General features: G+C 39.8%; 1 protein-coding gene across 2 annotated transcripts in view; it reads left to right on the forward strand.

Moving 5' to 3' along the window:
- The window catches only part of mgat4a (alpha-1,3-mannosyl-glycoprotein 4-beta-N-acetylglucosaminyltransferase A), a 28,818-nt gene extending 7,929 nt beyond the window's left edge, over nt 1-20,889 (forward strand). The window contains exons 2-16 of one of the 2 annotated variants that reach the window (XM_030758524.1): nt 4,924-5,091; nt 6,528-6,668; nt 13,512-13,645; nt 13,768-13,814; nt 13,940-14,053; nt 14,998-15,073; nt 16,121-16,235; nt 16,768-16,898; nt 17,024-17,131; nt 17,209-17,283; nt 17,404-17,522; nt 18,200-18,278; nt 18,594-18,654; nt 18,828-18,940; nt 19,047-20,889. In XM_030758524.1, coding sequence (XP_030614384.1) covers nt 4,924-5,091; nt 6,528-6,668; nt 13,512-13,645; nt 13,768-13,814; nt 13,940-14,053; nt 14,998-15,073; nt 16,121-16,235; nt 16,768-16,898; nt 17,024-17,131; nt 17,209-17,283; nt 17,404-17,522; nt 18,200-18,278; nt 18,594-18,654; nt 18,828-18,940; nt 19,047-19,073 — 1,508 coding nt within the window. In that variant the 3' untranslated portion in view covers nt 19,074-20,889. Of the gene's footprint in view, nt 1-4,923; nt 5,092-6,527; nt 6,669-13,511; nt 13,646-13,767; nt 13,815-13,939; nt 14,054-14,997; nt 15,074-16,120; nt 16,236-16,767; nt 16,899-17,023; nt 17,132-17,208; nt 17,284-17,403; nt 17,523-17,688; nt 17,858-18,199; nt 18,279-18,593; nt 18,657-18,827; nt 18,941-19,046 lie in introns of those variants that run through there. The other variant, XR_004021703.1, reaches the window with a different exon arrangement.
- Nucleotides 20,890-21,405: the final 516 nt, after the last annotated feature.

Here is a 21,405-nt window from a genome sequence, read left to right on the forward strand (position 1 = left end):
TTAGTACAAAGCTTGTTTGCAATACTCCTGTGGGAACTCCTTGCTGTTAATGGCTTAAATCTTGAACTCGTGGAAATCACCCAATATCGGGCTTCCTCCCTTGAATGTGTTTGCCAAGCCCTTTATTTTTAGCTGCCTTCAGTTGCTGCATGTTTGTGGGTCTTTCTGCCCTTTAGTTATGTAGGAAACTGGATGTAGGCCGGGTGACTGACCTGGGCATTGAAAAATATGCCATTTGTTTGCCCTCAATTCATGTTTTTGATCTTGTTAAAGTGTTCCTGTTGCTAGAAGCAGAGCTGATATATTGGCTTGTAGTTTATCAGTGTAAGCATCTGTCTGATGGGAAACCATACACAATGTGCTTTCTACCCTGTTTAAGTCTGGTCCAATCCTTTGTCTTGCACACAGCAGCTGCAGTGTAGAACCACATGGCTGGCAGGTGCACCGCCGTGGGGGCTTCATACATCCATAATGCATGTGGACATGCTTTTCACAACCCAAACAAGTTTAAAGACTGCTCAATTTGTTATGGTTGTTGATTGTATAGCAAAATATGAATTAAAGCTGAAGTGCTTTTGAAGTAAATTAGGCATTATGTAGCGACTGAGTGACCACTGGGGTGTTGCCCTTGGTTTTTTGCATCTGCAGGTTCCTACAATTGTGTACACTGCTCTTTGGGGTTGGTATGGTGCTTGTATTCTCATGGTATACTGGTTATTCAGGATGGTTTAGTCTAGATAGGTTCACATTGGTTATACTTTCAAAGGAATTATCCTTTTATGGGAAGTAGATTCAGTGCAAATATTTGGATGGGGCAATTTTAACATGTTCACAACACTGGCAGTACGCCATGGTGTTTAGACCAGGAAGCTGCCTGGATAGAGCATGAAACACATGTCACCTACTCACTATTGCATCTATTACCTGTGGGATTCACACCTTTGCACACTGACGTCATCACTGACGATCATAGACCACGAAATATCTGATCTCACATGTATCTGTCGGGTAACAGTTGAGCTTGTGATTATGTGTATAAAAATGGCATGGTTTTGAACATTAGTAGCAGGGACATTGCTTTTGTAAGAGTGCATTTTTGTAGAAATATTCAAACGTGTTTTCTTTCGCGAAACACCACAAACTGAGATATATATATATATATATATATATATATATATATATATATATATATATATATATATATATATATATATATATATATATATATATATAAAAAATTTTTTTTTTTTGGACAATTTCATTGGGAAGACAAGAGAAATTCTAAATGTCTCATATCTCTAATCTGCAGAAAATGAATCAGACCATTGCTATAGTGGAACATTGCACTGTGTGCGTGGGTGTCAGTGTGCACACACATGTGTAATTGTGTTAAATTACCCTTTAAACACAATTTCCTCTTAACAGCTGGTGTAGAATCATCCTCTAGCTGAGCTTGTATTTTGAGCAGAATGAATCACGACTGTTTCATGAAAGCGTTTCAATAATTCACTGAGTCAGTTTCCCAGTTTCAAAAGCTCCTTTTATCCTCCCAGAGTATACCGTGTGCATGAATTTGATTATTCCTTTTGAGTTTTTAACTGTTAAACTGGGTTTCTGTGCATTTCACAGTGAAAATGTGCTTTAACAGGGACATCTGCATATAATGCACTGCAGTTCTCTTATCGGCGTGAACATAAACGGCACAATTCCCTCATCAGCACTAGTGAGTTCGCTGTCAGCAGCATGCATCAGCAAGGAACAAGCGGGTCAAGGACAGGATCACTGTGAGGGCTTTTGATGAGCTAACAGACTGACTGGTAAAACTCTTTAACAGTGTGGTGAGTTCAGGGATGGGTTTTCATAAACTCAACAGTAAGATTATCCTTGTCCTCACTTAAACTGATAAGTGCAGAAGTTGGTTGTTTGAAGATGTGTGGAGCCAAGCTTAGGCTTTCTCTTTCTTGTGTATTCAGTCCAATTACTGATGTCAAGACGAGTTACCACAGTGTCACAACAAATTCAACAACAATCACGTCATGACTGCGACTCACTAAATGCTTTTAAACACTGTTTGTGAGTTTTCATAAAAGAGATGTAATGAGCTGCAGCCTTGATGTAACTACTGATTATTAAGGATAAGTCTCACAGATATTCATTCATTAAACTGTAGTTATTCCTACAGAACCTACAGTATGTTCTTCTTTCTTGGTTGAAAGCATTCCACAAATGTAGGTCATATGTTCAACATTATTGCTGCTTAACATTTTCTTTACTTAACTCATCATGTGAGGGTTTAGGTGTGTTAGTTTTAAAGACTAGTTCCCTGCTCTACCTCCACCTCCGATTCCTCCCACATATCTCATTAAAAAAATAATGTAAACCAAGCAAAGGAGTCAAGGATGACACATCAAGACGATATCTCACAGGAGAGGAACATCTATGGAAACCAAAAGAGTGAGAGCGGGGTCACACGGACAAGCGTATACAAGAATGAAAGCGTACGAAGGCCTCTAAAAGATATTCAAATATGAAAATGGTATGAAATGAGGAGCCAGGAATAAGAAAACAGAAAAAGGAGACATTATCCAGCTCTCAGGCAGAGCGTAGCCCTACCCCCTCGTACTCATGCTGGTAGAGAGCAGAGAGGAATAATGAGATTTTATAGATGTGCTCCAGATCTCAGTTAGGTCTAATTATTTAATGCATCTTGTGCATCCGTCCTTCATCCAGAGACTGTGCAGCAGTGAAGTACGTTGTTCATTCACCCTGTAGACCATTTGATTGGTAAAAAAAAATTGAAGTCCTTTCAGTTGATCAGATAACATTTTTATGTGAGGTCAGGGCCAAATTTTCTTTAACAATAATGAGATGCTGTAATGAAATGGTGAGGGGCTTGTGTGAAAACTGTCTGGCATACTTATGCATTAACTTCTCAGGTAATGCACTCCCCTAAAACCCCATAGTTTTACCACCTAATACATCTGTGCATGGATACAGTACCAGTCAAAAGTTTGGACACACTCACCTATTCATATGAATGGGTGAGTGTGTTAAATAGAAGCCTTAAATAGAAACCCTGTCTATACCTTGTCCCTCTTCCCGGAGTATTCGGTGTGTTTTCTGTCTTTGCACTGTGGGATCACAGGTGTGGTTTCACCTCAGCAGACCTGGAGTCCTACAATCAAAAGACTGATGTGAAGATGAAAGTCTTGTTTTAGTTTGAAGCTGCCCTATTCAGGAGTATTGGACCAGATGACAGCATCTGTCTATGTGTCTTAAAGATCAACATTCAGGGGGAACAACATGGTTCTGTGCAAAAGAGTAGCCAGGGCAGAGTGGATAGACAATAGCTCAGTCAGAGCGAGTGACAGAAAGGGGAAGATAAAGGTAGTGGGTTTTGTGTTTTGTTGAAAGGGCACACTAAATTTACCAGAAGAGGAAGATCAGAGACTGGCTGACCCACACACACCCACACCCACCTCTCTCTATACTCACGCACCCACACACAAATACATGCCAGAGATTTCCTTTGTAGCCTCCCTATAACCTTATAAATTTTGGAACAAAGTCAAGTCTTTACTGCTTATACTGACTCTAGGACTTGCATCAGTTGCTATAAACTTCATTTTTAATCATACCCAGTCAAAAGACAGCTAAGAGTGCATGCAGACTAACTTGGTTACCTCCATGCTTTGGTCTGTTTGCACAGTACGTAAGAGTTGAGTTTATGACTTGACAATCAAACTGGTGCACAGCAATCTACTGCACTTAAGCTTCTGTAAAATGTGGTCTCAGTGCAGTTTGTGTTCGTTTGTGTTCTAAAAGCAAATGGACTAAATTTATCTGCTGTTTGTGGGCGGCTCAAGAAGCGGTCTGATAATCGATCTGTGGGAGAGATGTTAATGTAAATCATTTATTAGTTATTAATAAGCAGCTGACAGTATTATCCAAGCCAGAACAGCCACCAGGAAATATAATGTTAAAATGGTAAGCCTTGAAATGCACACTGTCTTGCTGTCAGTCACCGGAATTAGATTTTTATGAATGCATCGGATGGTTTGCTGTTAATGCAAGGTGATGTCACCAAAGCAGTCCAAATAGAGAGTTACCTGTCAGTCTGCATTACATCATACAGCGTCAGTGTGAATCTGAAGTTCACCAGAGGTTTGGTTTAAAACCTCTCTGCAGTACTAAATACACATGGAAAAAGGGTAAAATGAGGTTCTGTCAGTGTTGCATCAAGAATATTTTACAGACTACAGCTGTTCCCTTTTTTCCCAGCTTCATGTTTTCAACTCCAACGCAAACCACTCAACTTCTGCTTCCTGATAAAAGATTAAGACAATTTTGCTCAGTTTTTCACAGTAAATTGTCAAAATTTCACAAGTAATTTCTTGTTAAGCACAGGGATATTTTCAATAAATTGTTTCATTTCCAACTAAATAATGACAGCATGCTGCAGTGCTCAGAAATTAAAAAACAAAAAACAAAAAAAGGGTTCTGTTACAAGTTCTTTCAGTCCTTGTACCATCTAAGAAATTTTGGGGGGAAAATTGAAGAAGTGGCTCTTCCTTCCCTTTTGAAGCTTTTCCTGAAGTGTTGTTCAGTTAAACCAGCTCAGAAACGGTCAGATTAGGTCTGTCTTTGCTGGCCAGCCCAAAGGTATTATATCTGTAACTACACAAATGTTTTCAGTTAGCACTAATAAAGTTGCACATCCTTACGTTAATGTGTAGTTAATATTTACAATAAAGCAAATGTGTTTGATCCAGAAAAACCCCATCATGTGAACCCTTTCTTGTAAAATAACAGATATCAGCCTTGATGACCGGTGATTAATTTAATGGAAAATGAATTCTATTTGTGCGACTTGTCTCCTGCTAACGCACCCTTTCACAAGTTTTCTGTTTTTTCTTTCTGCAGAGAAGCTGATAGCGTACCAGCGGGAGTTCCACGCTTTGAAAGAGCGCCTTCGTGTGGCAGAGCACAGGACACTGCAGCGTTCGTCCGAGCTCAACAACATCCTCGAGCAGTTCAGACGCGCCATTGCTGAAACTAACAGCAGCAAAGATGCCCTCACAAACTTCTCAGGTGAGTAAACCGCGTAAACTGCTGTTAATGCTTCCACTCATCAACTTCTGGCTGAGCTTTGATCCCTTGGTGTGCAACAGGTGTGGAGGTGTTTGTGTGTGAAAGCTGGAAAATTCTAATCAAGCATCAAGCATACATAGACAAGTATTCCTCTAGACACGTAGAGTTGTAAGGAAGACTAAACCCTCATCCTGTGAAAATGGTGTGGGGAAAGTACCTTTCTATGCCTGGCTCTAGACTTTTGAATACCTCCACTCTTCAGGCTAGCTTACTAACATAAAATTAGGAATAAAAAAAAAATATATATATATATATATCCACTGAGCAGCACTAATGTTAAGCAAATCAGTGTTAACGTTTATGCTGAGTAAGATCTGTTTTAAATGGCAGTGCTTGCTTGGTTTTGGTACCCCTGATGCATGGTGACTGAACAAAAATAGAAGAACATATTGAATTTTTTTTTCTTTTTATGTTAGTTCCACTTTGCTTTTAACGTCCAAGCAAAACCAGCTTCTTGATGTAGCTTTGCGCTGTCGACCTCATATGACGTCAGATTGAGGGTCTTTTGTTGGTTTCCTGTCATAGGTTAGTGGAAATTGAATTTCCTGCCTTACAGAAAGCTGTTAGACTGGCACAATCTCAGGCTAAAAAATGGAAAGACTGACTCAACTCACAAAATAACCAGGTGGGTTATAAAATCTAGATGGGTGAAAGACACCGGTCACACAAAGAGATCATGTTGCTTATTTTACTTAAGTAAATGAAGTTTATTCATAAAGTGCATTTAAACACACAAAAAAGCTGTCCAAATATTGTACAAAATAATTAAAAGTTATTAAAAAAATATTACAAGTCTGCAAATGAAAAACATGCCCAAAGTACAAAATAAGACAACTAAAAGACATAAAGCTTATGTTGCACATCAGTGCGGTTGAGGACACTGAAATCTATCAGCTGACTTTATTCTCCCTGTTGTCATTTGTTAATATACTTAAATGTTAATCTTTAACTTTGGCATGAATCATACACAAAAATTGAAAAAAATATTTTTTTTATTAATTGTTGCTGTGGATTTCCATGGTACAGGGAATAAGACAAATGTGGGGATTAACATATACACTAATTAATATTAGTAATATTTATTTAATTGGTAATATTCATGGTCAGAGCCTTGTAGCTATTAAATTTGGGCCTCAAAAGTCCTTTTTATTTCAGTTAAAGTTCTTTTATTTCATTTGACAGTTGAGTGAGATAGGAAATGAGGGCAGAAGGAGGGAGGGTGATATGTAACTGAAGTCTTCCATCAAGATCCATGGGTGGTGGTGGTGTGGTGGAGGTGTGTCCCTTAACAGTTGGGTCATGCCCCCATAATTTTCACTTTCATTTCGTGAACATGAGAATTGGGCACCACCTAACTTGTTTCTGTCTTTTTTCAGATGAGACGCAGAAACTACTGAAGGAGCTAGCAAACAGGAAACCTCTCCAGGTGCCAAATATCTACCACCATCTGCCTCACCTTCTCAATAATGAGGGCAGCCTGCACCCTGCAGTGCAGGTTGGTCTTGGGCGCACAGGAGGTGAGAAATGTATCCGCGCACTGCAGATTCAGTGTAACATGCCCGATTTACAAGGATTTGTTCTTTTGTCTCTGTGATATGCATGCTCTTCCTGCATAAGCAGAGTAGATCCTCCAGAGATCCTCATCACAACAGAGAGAAAATCAAGTTTCAACAAGTTTTCACTTTGTGATAGTTCACAACAAGCACCTGTCTGGACTGAGCTATGCAAAACAATGTTTGCAACACTGATGATAATTTTTGTCCATGTTTATTTTTTTATAGTATGTGCCAGACTTTTTCCCTTTTCACATTGTTGTCCTTTGTTTCTGACTTAGTCTTTACTTATGTAATTCAGACCAGCTACTTTATTAAATCCATTTTTGTTTTATTTTTTTCATGAAAGAGTTTTAAAAAAATGTGAGTATAACTGAAAAACATACCTGTACATATCAGCACCCCCCCAAAAAAAAAAAGAAAAAAAAGGGAGTGGAGCGTTGTCCTTAGTGTTTGACACATTGGTATAAATAAAGAGCAACAAATGAAGAATTGTAACTGGTTCACAGTCAGGGGACATCCTTATTAGAGTGGTTCCTTTGGGAGACACTGGTGGAAGCAGATTAATGATTCCCAGTTGCTTTGATTTTTTTTTTTTTTTTTTTTTTTTTTTCTCTACTCCTTTCATTTCTTAAGCAGCAGAACATAACATTTGACCTAATCTATATTAAGTTCTTTTGACTTATCTGCCTTTGTATGTGAGATAGGTACCATGAACTTTGGGCCTGAGGGCCGAGCAACTTAAATGATGTTTCGATGGTTCTGTTGACAGGTGGACAAACAGAAGTTTATGACACATTAAAGGGAAAGAAAACAGGGACAACTGGGAGGAATGTGTTTCCTGTGCCTGTCTGCTTGCCTATTTACAGCTCAGTGATTAGATAGTGGAAGGTATGGTGGCTCATAAGCACAGAGCACATGCAAGACTTAAAGCACATTAAAACCGCTAAATTAAACTAAAAGTATCCGCGTGTTCCTGGATACTAAGAGTACAGGAGAGGAGTTTAAAGATGTTCTAATCTGCATCCTTGGGCTGGTGAGAAGGTAACCTGTTAAACTCCAAATGTGTGGCTAGTCAAAAGTGCAAAGCTTAATGTTGCCATCTCTTTGGGGTGGCTGTAGCTCAGGAGGTAGAGCACTTCATCTACTTATCGGATGATGGTTTGATCCTTGGCTCATCCAGTTTGCGTGCCAAAGTATCCTTGGGCAAGATGCTGGACTCCAAGTTGCTCTCTGATATGTTCATCTGAGTGTGAATGTTAGATAGAAAGCACTTAGGCATAGAGTGCTTCTATGAATATGGGTGAATGAGGCATTTTGTATAAAAAGTAGAGTAGAAAAGTGCTATATAAGAACCAGTCCATTTACCATTTAGTTATTACCAGTCCATCTGATGTTCTGACAGATTGTATGTTACTTGCATTTTAGCTTTCTTTTAGATATGTGCCTACCCACTGATGCTGAGTTTGTTGCTGCCTGCTGTCATCCTGTCACCAGCTTTCCCCCCTAAAGCGTCGTCAGTGATTTTCACTGGAATGCACAAACGAGCTGGAGGTGTTGCTGCTGGGAAGTAATCATTGATCTGCACGGTGGTGGGTCACAGAAACAAATGACTCCACACAGACTTTCTGCCCCTCCACTAATCATGCATGTCACATGACATACTTGATTGGCCACTGGCACGTTTTGTGTCAGGATACCCACAGTGCTTTTAATGTCCCTTTTTTTTTCAGTTATTGTTTTTATTTTAATCTACCACAGCATTTTTTTTATCTGCTAGCCTAAGCATATCTGACATTGGGATAATTATAGCTGTGAAAATTAGGACATGAAAATGAACAAGCATTAGAAAGAAACTGTTGAGGGAACCTCTGAGCCCTATATGACTGGACTGAGAGCTCGCTGAAACCCCTTCAGACAGAAATCAACAAGAGTATTACTGTAACTGCAGCCATGCCGAGTCACACATATGTAGCCTTTAGCAAGTCATCTGCTTGTCATCTTAGGCTCTGTTACACAATGACCACTTTGTCTGTTGCCAAGCAACATTAGTTATACACTAGCATTTGTTGCTACTGACCAGCTATTTAACATGTCACAGACTACACTTTAAGATCTTTGTTCATCCTTTTTTTTTTTTCTTTTTGCTTCAATGAGAATCCTCTTACAGCGGTCTTGGTTGCTGCTCTTTTGTTGATCATAAGAAGTCACATGTTTCCTTAAGTACACACAGTACCATTTCCTTTCTCACAACTAAAAAAATAAATAGATAAATAATCACCCGGGGGGCTTAATGTGACCTGTGACATAGATCTCTCCAATACTGTCCGATGCTGCTTTACTTTTCTCTGTAAAAGAGACATGGCACAGCAGAATGCTGAAGCGATACTAAGCAAACCTCATATTTGCATGTTTTCTCCGACTTTGGGAGCTTAGTTTATTAAAGAACACAAAACTAATTCATTTTAGTTTTAGCCCTAAAGGTTTTTAACATGTGCACTTGCCTCACACTTCAGTCAATTCCAGTTGTACACCACGGACCAGTGTTCAGCCAAAGTCCTCCTAAAGGACGCCTCTTGTAACTTGAAATGTCTCCAGACAGTTATTTTGAAGCGTTATCTTAATTAGCTGATGAAAAATGGTTCAAAGCATTTTTAAAAAAAATTATTTTGCCCTAAGTTAAGGATTAAAAAATCTTCTTTTTTTCCTCTTCTTTTTTGAAGTTAATTCTCCCATGGATTTCAGTTCAGAAATCTTTTGCGCACCATGCCTTCCTCTTATGTGTCTGAAATCCCGTGCTTCGCACTTTGTACTCAATATGTCTGCTGTCACGTAGGGATTCTTTTAAGGGAATTTCAGTAGTATGCACATTTTTGGACAAACTACTTAGCTTGTAATACTTCACTTCCTGAGAACGGCATGGCCAGTTAGTGGCACGTTTCCATGGCAACCAGACTTCTTTTGAGCCGAGCCGAGTACTGATAAACAAAATGGAAAAACCAACTACACAAAAAACAAACAAACTAAACAACATTCCTGAACACTTGAAATTAATTGTTATTGACGTTAGATCTCAGGAGCTTGTGTAAGTGTCCAGCAATGTCATACTGCGTTGCATTGTGGGATATTTATGCAGATGTGCTGTCCCATGCTTGCATACTCTAAAATGCTTCCAGATATAATATGTGCTTGACTCACTGTTGTACATACATTCATAAAGATTGGGGCATGCTAACAAATTTCACATTCAACTTTAGTGTACTAGATGGTACCCTATTATATAGTTTAGGATGCTGCCATAATGACTGGTTTCTCCTGGTATGACTGACCAGTATTTAAACCATTTAACCTCACCTTGTGTCTACATATTTTTGGCAGAAAGGTTTAACCGCTGGTGATATTGTTGAATTTCAAAAATATTTTCTTTAAATATGTGTTCTGTTTGGCTACCTGCGCTACTGCAGAAAGAAAAAATGAGGACATGGTTCTGTTTTCTTCAGTGAAGCTGAGCTTTACAGGGCAAAGCTGCTTGTGGTTCATTTTAAGCAGAATGTGTCAGACCTGATGCCCACATGTTGTTGACATTGGAATATAATTATCAGGCCAGTTGTTTACCTGTGACCAAGGTGTGGGTGTTTTAAGATACATGTCAGTCAGTGTGTTACTTAAATGTGCTGCCTCTGTCTGTATTTGCCTTAAACCTTTCTTATGATTGTGAAGAAAGCCCCTTTGTTTATTAAATGATCCACCAAGATGCTGTACTGTATTTTTAGTGTAAAGGGCAGCACTTGCACCTGATTACAGTTGTGTAAAAGGGATATTACTCACCCCTGTGTGTAAAAGACACAACTCCCATTGATTCCAAATTGACCCCAATATATGACAGTTGTCATATTTTTAAATTTTACAAAGCAAAATTTTATGTAATCATTAAAAAGGCTTTTTTAGTTAGTTAATTCAATATCATAAGCATATACATTAATGTATGGGAACACAGGACATCATTTATAACTGGCATAAAAACCCAGCAGCAGCACCATGTACAGTTAGATCCATTATGTATTGGACAAAGACAGTTTCTTTTTTTTTTTAGTCTTCCCTTTGTATACCACAACAACAATCAAGATGTGATTCAAGTGTAGACTTTCAGCTTTAATTCAAGAGGTTTTAGCTGCGCCATTCTTTGGACAGATGAAACTAAGATTAACTTGTCTAGAATGATGTAAAGAGAAAGGAAGAGGACTAGCTCATGATGAAGCATAACACATCATCTGTCAAACATGCAATGTTATGGCATAGACGTATATGACTGCCAGTGAAACATGCCACTGGCATTCACTGATGATATGACTGCAGATAGAAGCGGCACATGGCTATACTCTCTGTTCAGATTCAGCCAAGTGCTGCTTGGAGCAAATGGATAATGACCCAAAGCATACTGCGAAAGCAACCCGAGAGTTTCTCAAGACAAAGAAATGGGATATTCTTCAATGGCCAAGTCAGTCACCTGATATCAGCCCAATAGAGCATGCTTTTTAGTTACTGAAGGCAGAGAGACTCACAAACAAGCAGAAACCAAAGGCAGCTGCAAAAGGCCTAACAGAGCAAAAGAGAGTAAACACAGTGTTTGGTGATGTTGATGGGTTCTAGACTTCTGACTGCGAAATATTTTTATGCAAGTATTAAAAAAAAAAGTCCTAATATTTGAAATTGTGTTAGTTTGTCCAATTAATTTTGATGCAAACGAGGAACTGTGTATAAAAATGGCTGTAATCCTTAAGTGGTTAAACCAAAATGTTTGTAAAAGCCCCTTGAATTAGAGCTGGAACACTGCCCTTTGTCACACATTTGATTTTAAAATCCACTGTGGTGGTGAACAGAGGCAAAACTACAAAAAAATGTCTTTGTCTGAAAAATGATGAACCTAACTGTATATATGCCACAGATACCATCTTCTATTTCTTTATAGTATTTGTCCCAAACCAAATAATGTGTTATTTGTAAATGTAACAAACATGTATGTCATATTTTTTCCTTCATATTTTTACCAACATGACACCAGGCCTTTTTACGCATTCTAGTTGCATTTTAGAAATCATATACCACTGTTCAGACCAGCTTTTTTTATTTGTATGTTCTGTCATACCCAGTGCTTTCATTGCTGCGCAGAAAGTGGACAGCAATGAAAGGACCCCCCGAAGGAGATGAAAGGGTGGCAGAATGATGCGGGCAAGCTGATCAAGGGACATGGGGAAGGGGCAGTGTTGGAGTCGGGCCTCTTCGTGCTGCACTTGCATGCATTATCACTCATTCACTGTCTGCCATCCTCCCTTATTCTGTCACTCTCTGTCTCTTTTCCTTCCTCCCACATTCTCCTTTCATCCTCGACCTACTTTCTTGGTAGTGGTGGTGGGTGTCGCTTTACGACATGGAGCTCCATGTGAAAAACACAAAGCAGATCTGGGACAGATTCTCCACGCTGCACACATCACTCTGGAGCATTCGCGCTATGCTCTTCACTTATCCCGCACCTCAAGTTTGTTTTGTTCCTTTGTCGCGGCCCCATGTGTCCCCCACATTAGCTCAGTCAGTAAACTCCCCCACCCTCCACATGCACACCCACATACACACAGGTGCGCACACACAACATTACATACACTTGCGTTATTGTCCCTAGAAAACAAGTCCCCTTTAACTTCCAACAACCCTGTACCTTATTGTCGTCTTCACTGGCAATTTTTCTCTTGGACGTCATGATACATTTTATGTAAAATCCCCAAAACTTCCTTTAGGTTTGAATAATTCATGCTGCTCTCTTCACTAATTTTCCTCAGCAGGAAAACACAGATTATGCGTCAAATAAGCAGCCTGATTACTTTCACACCAGTGCGGGTTTGCTGTACACTTTCTGCTCACTCATTTTCTCATTATCGCGTTCTCCAGAAAAGGTGATTCTTGCACCCTGCAAAGTAAAATAAACTGCTTTTCAGTCTGATGTAGATGTCAGTGAATATCTCCTGCACAACAGGAGCAAGGAGATCATAATATTCAGTTTCTGGATGATCTTAATGTTGTCTGTTGATCAGACAAATGCAATGACAAAAGCATATCATTCCCAAGCTGGATGTAATATCTTGTCCTAATTTTGGCCTTACTTGGTTTCATATTTGCGATACAAAACGAGCAGCTATAAAATATGAGGTTATAAAAATATATGATTTAAATGAATAAGATTTGTTAAAGCACACCTCTGAAAATCTTGTCGGCTCTACTTTCTGGCTTTGTTTTTTTTAAAATTTCTGCTGGCTTTGGCCTGCCTGGCTCTTATATTATTTTTATTTTTTAGCTTTAATTTTAATAACAGTGCTTTGCAGATCCAAGGATAAAGAATGATACTTAATTAATGCCACATAATAGATTTTTTTCTTTGTGTGTATCTAAAGTCTACTCATTCTCTTACCTTTGCATGATGATTCAGGTACTCTGTTGAGGTTGCAAATTAAAAAATAATTTTTTTGGAATGAAATAGTTTTACCCACCTTTTACATAGTTATTGTTGATTAAAGAGAAGATTTCGTGAAGAACACAAAGCATGGTAGCGCAGGTTACAAGCAGTCTTCATCAGTCATCCTTCCCACTGACATCTGTCATTCTGGGCTTGGAGTTCTGTGGATGTGGCTTCAGGCCAGTGTAATCTGTTGTTGTCCAACAGCAAACTTTATTTGGTTTTGGATCCACTTGATTAAACTGCCACCCCTACATCCCTGGGCCCTTCTCGTTTCTCACCTCTCTCTGTCTTCCTCACAGTTACCATGGTGATGGGGATCCCCACCGTGAAGAGGAAGGTGAAGTCTTATTTGTCAGAGACTCTGCGCTCGCTAATAGACAAGCTGTCACCAGAGGAGAAACTTGACTGTGTCATTATAGTCTTTGTTGGGGAGGTGAGAGTTTCATATTTATACGCCATGAGTCATAGCATCGTGTCTCTGCACATTGGGAAAAAAAATGATGCTGAAAGGTCTCTGTGTGTAATAAATATGCCTTTATGGTATGATCTGTTTAGACTGATCTGGACTACGTTCACAGTGTGGTTGCTGGCCTGGAGAAAGAGTGAGTACATTTTATTTCCCCCTGCTTTTTGACAGGTGTACAAAAAGATGGAAATATTAAGGACTGAAAAGACTGTGCGTGCATGTGTTGCGTTCTTGACGTCACAAACGGACTTCATTCCCCAGGTTTTCTACAGAGCTGAGCTCAGGTTTGCTGGAGGTGATCTCCCCACCGGCTTCTTATTACCCCGATCTCAACAACCTCAAAGAGACTTTTGGAGACTCCAAAGAGAGAGTGAGGTACGGAAGCCGTCTTGTTTCGTGCGTGACGTTTACTGAGGAGAAAAATGTGACGGAAATCCTTATGGAAATGGTGAGAAATCAGCTCTCCTGCATTTCAGAGAATGAAATGCAGGAGAGCCGTGATGAGGATTGCAGAAAACTATAAAGGATGAGTCAGGGGGAAAGTAGGAGGGAGAGAGCAGGCGAGAGCTTTTAGGTAGGTTGCCTGGGTACTTAGTATTCCATAGACATTTCTCAAAGTCAGATCAAGGTCATCAGCAGCAGCACCCTCTGCCTCTCTCTCGCTGTAGTGCTTGGGTCTTGTTATCCTCTCTACTTATCTTCTCTTTATAGTAGGCTAACAACTGGCTTCATTAAAAATCTCTTTATGGTGCAGTTTATGCCAACACTTGTGAGGACTTACAATATACACTTGAATAATAACCTTCAGGCCAAGAGAATGGTGTGTTGTGTTTGTGGGTGTGTATTAGCACAGATTCTTCTCATAGGGATCTGAGTCGTTTGTATGTTGTTGCACGTGGTCGCTGTGGTGCGTTATATGTTATAAATTTGCTTTGTGTATGTGTGTGCATCCATGCCCTCAGCTCACAGGTTGTCTTCATGTTTTTATTAGTAACATGTGGGTATATGTGACGGTGCATGTCCACGCTGAGCCAGCTCTGACACAGGAACACCTGCAGCTTTCAGTCAGGATGCAACACTATTTAGATCAAACAATTAATGTGACAGCTTTAGTTCATAAATTTTTCAGTCTGCTGCTGCAACTTTGCGTATAGCTGGGGCTACAGTTTTGCTTTCTGCATGTAAAGCGGTGTGTCTGACATGCTTCGTACATGTATAATATCCCTGAGGATCATTGTAAATGCAATAAGATGGATTCAGGTTTTATGTGTCTACATTTTCATTTTGTGTTTTCCGCTTCTTTTTTTTTTTTTTTTTAGATGGCGTACAAAGCAGAATCTGGATTATTCTTTCCTCATGATGTATGCTGTGAGCAAAGGGGTTTATTATGTCCAGGTATGGCCTTAAGAAAATATTCCCATTGGTGCAATAGAATGTAAAGATCAGTACATACATTGGTATATAGTTCAGTTTTGGTATTGGTTTTGTTGCAAGTTCAGTGCAGCAGAACAGAAACAAAAGAAATGCATAAAATAAAATCATTGTGCATTATTTTCTCCATTATATCAACACTGAGGACTCAGCCATCTTGTTTAAATAAACTTTATTAGAATTGCTCCTGCATGGGACTTTTACCTCACTTTCACTCTGAGCTCCACGTCATTGTTAGCTAATTGCCAGCAGAAAGGTCTCAGGCTCTGGCCTTACAGGCAGGCCGATTAAAACGTGTAGTGTGAATTCACACTATAGTTAAAATTGGACGGTGTCTGCCCAGATTTAACCATTAATCCTACTGGCAAGCTATAGCTCATAGAGAACAACTGGTGCACAGCAAACGACAGGATCTACCAAATCAAACATTTACTGTACCATAAATGTCCCGTGCTGTTGCGAAATGTTAGCCGTAGTTCAAAATTGAAGTTGTTGGACTGTAATGTAATTTTTTTTTTATTATGCACTGTACAAAGGTTTTCTTTTAACTGTGGTGATTACTTGTTGGAAACCATGTCATTTTTCAGAGGCAGGTTTGTTATTTTTCCACACTGTAGCCAGTTTACTCATTAGACTGATCCTCTTATAGATTTCTGCTGTCTGTTGTCTTGGTTAAAGTAGATGTCCCATCTGAGATTTGAAATTCTCATACACGCCTTTTTCCACTAAATTTAACTGTTGTTGATCTTTTATCTTTCTGTCTTCTTTGTGGGATGTGTCATTTCCATACTCTGATCTCACCTGAAGGCAAGAGGTATTGCCTAGCATAGTGTAACGCTGCTGTAGTTTAGTGCCCAAACTCAAATGTTTCTTAACTGAGCTCAGAGTTGTGCTTATGTGAAGGTAGAAGAGTCTCCTTCCTGCTACTCGCCCTCTCCATCACAATTAAAGCCTTAAACTCCACCCTTTCTTCCGTCTTACGATCTGATTTGCCTGCATCTATTTGTTTAGCTGGAGGACGACATTGTGGCCAAGCCCAACTACTTTGCCACCATGAAGAACTTTGCCCTGCAGCTCTCTTCAGAAGACTGGATGATCTTGGAGTTCTCTCAGCTCGGCTTCATTGGTACTACCCATTAACCTGATCAATACCCTGCATCCACCAGGGCTCTGTCAAAGTCAGCAAAAAGGCATTTGTAGTGAAATTTACTAATCTGTCTGCTGAGGCATTACCATCCTGTAGCATTTGATTATGACAAACAGTCAAATGCAGTTTGGATACATTAGGAGCAGCCAATAAAGAAAAGATGAAAATGATATTGATCACTATGGAAATTAGGTCATTGCAATTGGCAGGAAAACGCAAATCCATATTAAGCATGCCACTGCAATAAGTAAATAAGGACTGGGCACCTCTTTAGCTCATGTTATGATTTTTGGACAGTTGAGGTTTCCACAACAGTATTTTCACTATTTTGTTGTATTAATTCCAGTTCATTTGCCCCCCCCCCCACCCCCCACCCCCCACCCCTCTGTTTATACTGTAGCAGAAAGTCTCCTAAGCCCTTTTCCTGCTTTAATCATCTTGTTTCAGATAATTGGTTGCTAATGAGTTTCTGTGGAGGATCGATGAACATCTATAAACTTGTTTCCTACAGGAAAAATGTTCCAGGCTCCAGACTTGAACCTCATTGTTGAGTTTATTTTTATGTTCTACAAAGAGAAGCCCATCGACTGGCTGCTGGACCATATTCTCTGGGTCAAAGTCTGTAATCCTGAGAAAGATGCGGTAGGCCTTGTTTTTACTGTATGAATAACTGTATGAGTAAGAGAAATAGTCAAGCCAAAATAACTCTTACCATTGTTGTCCTGTCTCTCTCTCTCTCTCTCTCTCTCTCGTTTTTTCCTCCCCAGAAACACTGCGAGAGGCAGAAGTCCAGCCTCCGCGTGCGGTTCAGACCCTCCCTGTTTCAGCATGTGGGGCTCCATTCTTCTCTTGCTGGAAAGATTCAGAAACTTACAGTGAGTCACAGACATTTGTTTTCCACATAAGCTGAGACTACTTCCTGTGTAGAAACACTTGTTTCCCCTCTATGTAGGACAAGGACTTCCTGAAGCCCCTGCTGCATAAGATGCATGTTAACCCACCAGCTGAGGTCTCCACTTCAATGAAGGTATCACTCCAGAGTTTTGTTACATTTGCAGTCATTCTGTAGTTGTTAAAAATAATAAAAATAAAATAAAATAATTGTATGCAAAATGATGTGAAGAATAAAAGAGCGTGTCTCTTTCAGGTTTATCAGGGTCACACATTGGAGAAGACGTATCTAGGAGAGGATTTCTTCTGGGCAATAACTCCTACTGCTGGAGATTACATCCTCTTCAAATTTGACAGGCCCGTTAGCATAGAGAGGTAAAGAAAGAGGGTCTTTATTTGTATGCACGTCTTCTCATTGTTTCTGTCAAAATAATGCGGTGAGCATACAAACCGTTGTTTTGTGTATTCACACCGAGCTATGGTTTGTTATGATTTAGACATTGTGGCCCTAACATTTTCACAACTTTCTTTGTGCGTGTAGTGCATGTCTGAGTGTGTGCAGTACAAATCTGAGGATCAGGATGAGCTAATGAGAGCGCTCTAAATTAAGCATACTCAGGCCAGCTTCCTACTCTCTGTGGAGCCTGGGTAGAAAGGGAGCAAGGAGGTGATAACCAGACTGGCAGCTTTAAGCTGCTTTATAAAATCAGGTTTGAGTTTCTCTGAAATTTGTGAGGTTTTGCTTGATTAAAAAGACAGAAATACTGGAATTTATAGTATTCAGAGATAATAGTTATGACTTGAATATGAAATCTAAGCAGCACCAGCGTGAAAACTTTTAACCAAGCTGGTGGTGTACCCAGTTGATGTTGGGGTTCCATACTTTTGCATACCCAAATTCTGCCTCATTTCATTGTCTTTCTGTCTTGGCTTTCTGCTACAGTTTGACAGACTGTGTATATCTGTGTGGCTGGTACCGTAGGGGGGGGATGTGCAGGGATGCTTATCCATGAATGACGATGCCTAAAACATGCGCTTGATTTGACTGGCAGGTTCCTGTTTCGCAGCGGTAACCAGGAGCACCCTGGGGACAAGATCGAGAACACCACAGTGGAAATACTGCCCGTCTCGGTATGAAAACACCCACTCACACACACACACACACACACACACACGTACCGGTACATCTGGCACCTTTCTCTGGTGCAGCATGTGAATGGCTTTGATTAGATTATATTGAGTGTTTGCTCTGAGCAATGTGGGGTATTGATTATTGATAGGAATGCGGGTGTGATGGAATCGCATAATCTTCCAGAGGCGATTCATTCTGACATTGTGATCCAGCATGGGAACTGCTGCCAGCATGTGTTTGAACGCAGTTCAAATGAGAAATCATTTAGATTATAAGATAGGTGTTTCATTCCACTGTCCATCTGTCACTGTTAGGAAAATGGATTGCAGACCAAAGACAAGTACAAGAGAACCGAAGATCGCTTTTATAGGCTCGGTAAGTGAATTTGATGTATTGCTAAATGGTGTTTAAATACATGCACGCAGGGTTAAATAACTAAAACAGTCCAGCTAGTTGACTGGTGAATTGTTTGCCATACACTCCCTTGTTAAGTACAATTTATAAAACTTTATGAACATTTTGAGGTGTGTATGCTTGTTAACACACAGGTCAGTTTGAGAAGGGTGTTGCTGAAGGGGCTGTAGATCCTGCACTGAATCCTGTTGTGGCGCTCCGGCTTTCGGTTCTCAAGGACTCTGCTGTGTGGGCCATTCTCAGTGAAGTAAGCCTGTCACACTCGCCATCTGTTAATCTGTTGTCCAATACACGATAAATACCACTTGCTCTAGATGCGTAGTAACTCCATGCTTGGACCTCTCTCCCTACAGGTACATATAAAAAGGGTAACCAGCTGAACAGTCCTGAGGGTGCACATGAGTCGTGGCCCCTGGGGGACCGAAATCTCCTAGACTGCTTATGCAGGGCCTCTGGCACCTAGCGATCAGCAGTGAAGTCATTAGGGCTTAGAGCTGCTCGTCCGAGCTTGTCCGACGAACGCCACCTCTTTGTCTATTCCTAATGTACCTTGTTATTTTTTTTGCTTCTCATCAGTCTATTTCTCCTCCTTTCGTCTCTCCCTCACTCTCTTGCTCTTTATTTGTGAGAATGTGAATACTACTGTTTGACGAACGGCAGAGGAGCGTGTGAAGACTTCTGATCCACGCTCTGTCGTTCCAGCAGCTTTGAAAACAATCAGAAAAAAAAAAAATACTCGGACAAATTGATCAAACATCTGGGGGAGAACCAGTCACCTGGCCACTGGTGTAGATGCTGCCAAATCCTTCTGTTACTCAATGCTGCCACCTTTGGGCGAGCTGGGGCATTGCACTGTCACTAGCGCCTCAGCGGAGCCCGCCATGATCAAGAATGTTGTCATCACTAGTGGCCAGTTGCTCTCTGTTCTCTGCAGAGATGACGGAGCTCCAGATCAACACCAGCCCAAACATTAAAAAAAAAAAAAGATTCCATCTAGATTGTTGTGGGTTATATTTAAATACTCTGCTTATCCTGAAACACACACAGTCAGGATGAGCTTACTGTTAAAAGATCCTGCCTGTAACCAGACGGTGACACCTTTGACCATATGCCAGTATCAGTGGTAACTACTCTGGTCCATGAAGACAATAAATAGGAACACATCTGATACACCTCTTATCTGACAGGCTGTGTATGACCTCAGTGTCCATTCATAGGAAATCAATCGGACATTGCCTTGGCACCATTGTCCTGAAGGAATATATTGTTATAATGATATATTATTACAGCTTTGACTGACGATCTATGAAGGTGATTTAATTTATTTGAAATAAATCTTTAATTTGTACAAAAGGTAAAATATATTTTTATTCTATCAAGAGATGTTTATGGTAGTTCAGTGTGTCTTTGTGTACTTTTGTGTTTTTTTTTTTTTTTGTTTTTTTTTTGTTTTATTTTTTTTTTTCTAAATGCTATTGTGTATATATTATTTTCATTATAACAGCTACTTGTAAAGTTGCTTTGTCTGTCAGTACCGATAGCTTGGTTCTGCGGTCGCTTTACAGTTTCTTTCCTTTTGAAGCAAAATGTCGTAACTAAATAATTTTATTTGCTTAAAAACAAAAAACTTGATAGTGGGAAAGCTGTAGGTGTGGGTTGAAATTGGTAATATGTGCCTTATATGTAGGTGACTCTTGAAGCGATTTTAATTTGTTCCCTCTCACTTTTGCCTACACATCAGTTGCTGGATATACTAATGTTTTGAACATAACCCACATAGTCCAATTAGTGATTGGATGTCAACAACAATAATTGTGTATTATGCTAAAAGTGGTAAATGAGCAGGGTTTGAAACGGCGTGATTTGCACTGCTTTGTTTGTTACAATCTTAACCTTCATCGTTGTACCCAGTTTTACATTTTTCCCACGGGGTTTCTCTCCACATCGCAATTCATTTGTCCAGTCATGTACCTGTTTTGTGATTGGACAGAATATTATGACTACTGATCACTGCAGAGCGTGCCACTGATTGTATATATAAATACAGCAACGAGTTATGTCTCTCTATTACTTTCTCTTACCTCTCTGAATAGTTTCTAGAAATCCACTTGTGTATTTGTGGCTGATTTACTGAGTGGAAGCTGTTTTAAAGTGAAACTTCACTCATTTTTTTACGTTATTAAGTGGTTTATTCAAGGGGGTAGTGAAGTGCCTTTTGGTGGTATCGATGTGAATATTTTTTTAATCAGCTAATCACGCTTGTTCACATGCATCATTATTATTTGTAATTTATAAACAATGCCTTTTGGGTCGTGGCAGGCTCCTCCACCCCCTGATCAAACCAAGTACAAGTGGTCCATTTTCTGGCTCTTCTTTCAGATTTGGAGAGGAGATGGGAACAAGCCACTCAAGTTGCTGTTTTCAAAGTTTGCTGCATCCACATTTAAACAAACTGAATGCATGTAAACAGCATGAAACGGCCATTTGATCCTTAGGATCCCCTTCCTGCATTTGTAGAAAGCAGAAGACATTTAGGAAAGGAAGTCTTGCTCCACAGCCGTCGCCCTCCACCCCCAAACACGCATCAGTTCATGTGCCTTCATCGTGTTTATGTGTATGCCTGACTTGCATCATTTTTCATGGACATCTTCCAAATAAATGATAAAAGTTAAGAGCCATGGCCATTTTGTGTTGATTTTGTTTTACTTGCCA

Source organism: Archocentrus centrarchus, chromosome 21, assembly GCF_007364275.1.
Source record: "Archocentrus centrarchus isolate MPI-CPG fArcCen1 chromosome 21, fArcCen1, whole genome shotgun sequence".
Lineage (NCBI taxonomy): Eukaryota > Metazoa > Chordata > Actinopteri > Cichliformes > Cichlidae > Archocentrus > Archocentrus centrarchus.